At 38.3% G+C, this 6,174-nt stretch overlaps 2 protein-coding genes across 2 annotated transcripts; both read right to left on the minus strand.

The window, feature by feature from the left end:
- Positions 1–345: 345 nt before the first annotated feature.
- LOC106674602 (P2Y purinoceptor 1-like) lies at positions 346–1,326 on the minus strand. Its single transcript, XM_024806483.1, has one exon. The coding sequence runs from the start codon at positions 1,324–1,326 to the stop codon at positions 346–348; it is 981 nt and encodes a 326-aa protein (XP_024662251.1).
- Positions 1,327–4,152: 2,826 nt separating this feature from the next.
- Positions 4,153–5,940, minus strand: LOC101468513 (P2Y purinoceptor 1-like). The gene has a single exon (XM_004560449.2). It carries the CDS (start codon positions 5,937–5,939, stop codon positions 4,938–4,940), a length of 1,002 nt encoding a protein of 333 aa, XP_004560506.2. The 5' UTR covers position 5,940; the 3' UTR covers positions 4,153–4,937.
- Between the last annotated feature and the right edge of the window lie 234 nt (positions 5,941–6,174).

Below are 6,174 nucleotides of genomic sequence, written 5' to 3' on the forward strand. Positions count from 1 at the left end.
GGGACCTGGATGATGAGTGGGCTACTGTGGGATGTAGCTCAGTAGCCCGCTCCTGTTTCCTGTCTAAACCCTTGAGACAGGTGACCCTCCTGACCACAACGGTAGCAGTGTCTACAGAGGTCACCAAGCTGAGCCTCTCTGCACATTTGACAACCTCTTGCACGAACACATAAGGAACACATCTGAGACTTGTTCTCGATGCCCAAAATACTCAGGGGTGCCGCACTGACTTAGTCAAAACCAGTGAAATTTTGTACAGTGGGATTACAATTACAACAAAGATGCATGTGTGTAGAGCTGGTTTATTTAAAACATTTTTAAGATTTCTAACATATGGCAAATTTGTTAAACTTTATCAGACTGTGTCACAGGGATTCTGCCACTCCTTGATTTCGGCCAATTAAAGATCTGGCGAGTTCGCTGGAGCAGCTGTTGGAATCGAGTAGGGAAATCCTTTACATGGAGGTAAACCAGGGGAGTCAAAACACTGTTCAAACACACAATTCCACGACTTATCTGGTGAGCCCCAAAGACTCCCTCATCCCAATCTGGACATTTCCCCTGTTTTGACAAAACTCTTGAATAAAGGCTGAGGTTCTTGAAAATATGATAGGGGATGTAACAAACCGAGAAGAGAAGGCACAAGATGAATAATAACTTTAAAACTCGTTTTTTCACCACCTCCTTTATGGTATTTGCATGACAGAGAACAAGAGTCACATGTCCATAGCAGCCAAGTAAAACAAGGAGTGGCATAACAAACCCAGTCAATGTCCAACCCACACTGTATTTCAGATAATCCTCCACATACTCGTTAGAGGTGGTATGGTAGCATTTTTCAGTTTTATTTGGTGAGATTTTGGAGAAGAAGATATCTGGAAGACTTTGAACACTCACCAACAGCCAAACCAAAACTGAGATAGCCATAGAGTGAGTCACAGTTATTCTCCCCATCATCCTCATTGGATGGACAATAGCCAGGTACCTGTACACACTTATACAGGTGAGGAATCCAATGCTGCCGTATAAATTCAAGTTGAAGCAGAATCTTGTGATCTTGCAGAAGGCATCTCCAAATATCCATTTACTGTCCATAAAGTAGTACGCTGACAAAAATGGGAGTGTTAGCAGGAACAAAAAATTTGCAACTCCAAGGTTCAGAAGGAACAGATTAATGTGTCGAAGTTTCTTCTTTTTTTGCAGCAGAGACTTTAGTCCCAATCCATTTCCTCCCAGACCAACAATCATAACAAAGGCATAAATGGCAGGTAGAATTTTGTGTTCATGGAGTTTTAAGTTGCCTGAAGTACAGGATCTGTTATTCATTGTGCTTCTAAAGTAAAGTCTGCACAATCTTCCCCCTTCATGGAGAGTTATATGTCATAAAGTGAAAGAAAACACACCCTTTTTTATTTTTTTACAATTTATATGTCATGTTCAACCTTGAAACCCTGCACACTGAAGCATAAGACTGAGATCTAAAGTAAATGCAACACGTCTAATAGATATGTATGCAATCTTAATCTTGCCTTTGGGCCTTGTTTGGAATGTGAAAGTTATGAATTAAAGTTGCTACTACCCTTTGTCTAGAATTGTAACAGGCTGCGAACACATTAGGAAACTCAGGTGTTTAAACCTGTGATAATTCTGAGTTTCTTGTAATAAAGCAACGCCTGCATGTTGTTTTTTGAGCTGGTTAAATATCTTTGACCTCTTTCCCCTGTGCGTAATGATGTAATGATGTAATGATGAACGCTGCGTGTTCCGCTTAGATGGGTGAAGAGAATGGAAAAACATCACTTGTTTGTAAATAAAAAGAAGAAAAATGTGTGGCGAGAGGCTCCATAAGTCTGATTATGTGTGAGCATATTAACTAATATGACCAGGAGTGTATGAGCTTGAGTGTGCGTGACCTATATGTCCCTGTGAGGCTGTGGTGAATGTGCTCCCGTTAATCACATATGTGTGTGTGATCATGCTGTGTGAGTGTGTAGAAATAGAGGGTGTTGTTTGTGGTTGCATAGGGAAACAGGTGATCCATGCAGTGAAAGAAAGAAGGGCGTAAAAACAAGCAAGGAGAAGGATGAGCTGGAGGGATGAAAGAGAAGACAGAGAGAGAGAGAAAAAAACAAAAATAAAAAAAAAGTAAAAGTAAAAATAAATAAAAATAAACCGGAAACATTCCGGTTCAGGTGTTAGCGGAGAGTGACGGTGTTTTAGCTGTTATGGAATAGCACTGAATTAGCGTTCTGTGATTCTGTGACTCTTGAAATGCACTACACCAACAATTTAATACACACCCTGGTGTGTAATTTAAGACATAAGAGATTTCTAAAAGTAAATACTGTACTGTAAACATGAGGTTGACAGTAGGCCGACAAAGAATGTCCTTGTCCTTGTCTAAAAGGCTAGCAGTCAGTATTAATACATGTAAATCTCATTTTAGCAAATGGTATTCGGTTCAGTTCAATACTTTCGTGTCTTGGTTCGATATTTTTTCGATACAAAAAAATGTTCATGCCTTTTTTAATTTGTAATTGATTAAAATTATACATGTTTCTTTTAACTCGAGAAATCACTCATATGTGGAAAAGCTATACTGTACCCTTCTTCTGGGGTATATTCTCAGCAGCATATTAAACATATCAGGCCCCCTTAAAAGGAACTACTCTCTGAAGAACCTCCCCTCACACTCATCTTCTGGAGTGCTAGCACTTAGTTGTAACGGGGCTCAAGTACTCTCAGCCTTTCCTGAAACCCGTTGTTTTCTACAACAGAAAATAGTCGCATGTCGACAGCTATAAAAGTAGCCATTGCCCTGTTTCTTTTGCCCTCTAAGAATCATGTGCTAACGGCTGTCTCGGGTAAAGTTTGTAGCATGCGTGCTTGTCTGTTTCCACCGATGTAATTGAGCATTGCCTGGCACGTCCGACTTACTGTTTTGTCCACGCTTACCATCAGGGTCATGCTTCACATGAAAACCAAAATAGTTCCAAACGCCAGATCTCAATGATGGTAGAGGAGGTTCAATTTCGGGTAGCGTTGAGGCAGTTGCCATGTTGCAACGAGCTTAACTTCTGTCTCGCTAGCATGAGTGAATGCGTATGGGTACTCAGTGGATCTGAGCTCGACAGTGCAGCCTAGGCAGAGTAGTCGAACGCAGATCCACTGAGCTCTCAACACAGACAGCATCGTCAGAGGAAAAGTTGATAAAATAAATTAAAAATTCAGCATTGCTCAATACATATGCGTGCCGAACCAAAAGCACTGTATTGAACCATTCAATACAGATACATTGTAGCACCCCTAAGATATATATATTCATTCCTTCTAGTTAACATTTCACTTATGATTTTACATTATGCACTTTTATGCTAATTTAATTCCTTGTTTGTTCTGTATCTGCTGCTTCTGCCATGTATCAGTGACAGTTATCTGCTTGCATACCTAGTACTTGCTTTGGTCCTATTTCTATTATCTTCCTTTTACTCTCTATGTTACTTATTAAGCACCTTGGTATACCCTTGGTTTTAAGTGTGCTTTATAAATAAAGTTTATTATTATTATAAAACATCATAAAACTGCTCACCCAACCTGTCGGCAGTTTTATGATTGAAACAAAAGGTTAAAGTCTCCCTCTGTTTGGAGTTTAAATGTGAAAGCAAAAGTTCTCTGAAAGCATGGTGGAAGTTTCTAAAAATGACTTCATTAATCTCATGCAAACATACACTAATCTGGAACAACTGTGACATAATACAGAACATTAATATGATTACCTTCCCAGATTGGAGTTGTCAAGGAATGAAATACTTAGAACATATATTAGAATGAACAGACTTTATTTCATTTGACAGACTAGTTGTACAGTATGGGATTAACAAGAAAAGAATGTGAAAGTAAAATTTTGTCTTTAAATAAAAGTCTTTAAATTAAATTGAAGACTTTAAATACATTTTTTTAAAATAGTCAATTAAACATTTTACATTTTTAAGTTCAAAAAGATGGAGAGAAATACATAAAAAATATTATAGTTAGAAATCCATCAATTACTTTCTTAGAAAGGATAACTCTTTACTGTCATTTACAGTTCAAAAAATGTTATGACTTATAAAAATAATGAATCTAGGGTGTGTGTGTGTGTGTGTGTGTGTGTGCCCTTGCTTAGAGCAGTATACATCAAATACTATACATTAGAATTCCAGAGCAAACTAAAAGCCAAATATTGTGTATCTTATGTCAAATATGAATCACATGTTCACTGCCAAGCTGACTTATAGTAGGCATGAAACAAAAGTTAATGTTGATTAAATTTCACCAACACTGTTCTACTGCTATACAAACGCAATAATCCAGCAGATGTTTTTTATGGGAAATTATTTTGCTGTACACATAACCTACACAAATCTAAAGAAAAGTGGTTACTAACCTGAAAACTGTGTCAGTGAACATAAAATAAATGATACTAATCTGCCAGCGCTCTTTCCTGATCTTTGCTTAAATTAAAAGTGTCACGGTCCTGGGTCTGTGACCCAGCATTTCTATGGCAGGTTAAGAAGCAGTTCCTTGTGTTAGTTACTATAGCTATTCCTCTGTTTAGCATTTGTTGAGATCACCTTAGCTTTCTTATCTGGTCTTTAGTTTCTGTTGTCTTGCCTCCAATCCCCTACGCATGTGTAGTCATGTCTCAGTGGTTGTTTATATTTTCAATGTGACAAAAAAAAATGTTGCTGTAAAGGATTTGAATAATGCAATTTTCAATAATGCAATTTTCGATGCAGGGCAACAGAAGAACAACAAACACAGAAACAAAGCTTTTTTATTTATAAATCCATTTGAGCCAAAACCGTTATCCCGAAAAAGATAGTATAGACAGTATAATACGTAAAACAGTCTTTACACTCTACTCTAAAAGACAAAGTCAAAGTCACTAATTACTGTTAAGATATTGTTGTGGTCACTGTTTGTTCCACGGGTACACTGCCGTATTCTGACACAAACAAACGAGTAAATGTCTGACGAAACTGCTGAAGCAGCTGTTGGAGCTGAGCAGGAATATCCATGACATGGAGGTAAACCAGGGGGTTCAAAACACTATTCAGACACACAAGACCACGACTGATCTGATGAGCACAGAAGACTGTCTTATCCCATGATGGATACTTCTTGTTGGTTGAAAAAAGTACTCTTGAATAAAGGCTAAGGTTCTTAAAAATATGGTAGGGGATGTAACAGACCGAGAAGAGCAAAATCAAAATGAACATCAACTTTAAGCTTCTTTGTTTCACCACCTTATTAATGGTATTTTTGCGGCAGAGAACAAGAGTCACATGTCCATAGCAGCCAAGAAAAATAAGGAAAGGCATAACAAACCCAGTCAATGTCCAACCCACACTGTATTTCAGATAATTCTCAACATACTCTGTAGAGGTGGTATGGTGACATTTTTCAGTTCTATTTGTTGAGTTTTTGGGAAAGAGCACGTCTGGAAGACTTTGAGCACTCACCAACAGCCAAACCATGACTGAGATAACCACAGAATTACGGACAGTGATCCTTCTCTTTGCTTTCATCGGATGGACAATAGCCAGGTACCTGTACACACTTATACAGGTGAGGAATCCAATGCTGCCGTATAAATTCAAGTTGAAGCAGAATCTTGTGATCTTGCAGAAAGCATCTCCAAATATCCATTTATTCCTCATAAAATAGTAGGCTGACAAAAATGGGAGAGTTGGCAGGAACAAAAAATTAGCAACTCCAAGGTTCAGAAGAAACACATTAATGTGTCCAAGAATTTTCCATTTCTGAAGTAAGGACCTCACCGCCCATCCGTTAGCTCCCAGACCAATGATAAAAACAAAGGTGTAAACAGCAGGCAGAGTTACATGTTCATAGTCTGAACGAAAGAAGGAAGTCTTATTAGTTGCTATTCCTGACATGTTGTCCACACAACCTCTCTCCTTTGTTGCAGAATTAAAAGTGAAAGAAGTGAAGGGACAGCAAATGCACCTGTTGTTGCTTGAAGCCCTAAATGTTGAGTTTCAGGTTTCAGAGCTGAGATAAACATCTTTGCATCATCCCGTAACCCTCTGATTTGTTTTGATAGATCTGAACCTTTGGAATGTGGCCTCCTGTTCCTGTGGCCATTTGCTTTTTTATGAACCTTATCTTTAT

The sequence above is a fragment of the Maylandia zebra genome, linkage group LG20 (assembly GCF_041146795.1).
Source record: "Maylandia zebra isolate NMK-2024a linkage group LG20, Mzebra_GT3a, whole genome shotgun sequence".
Lineage (NCBI taxonomy): Eukaryota > Metazoa > Chordata > Actinopteri > Cichliformes > Cichlidae > Maylandia > Maylandia zebra.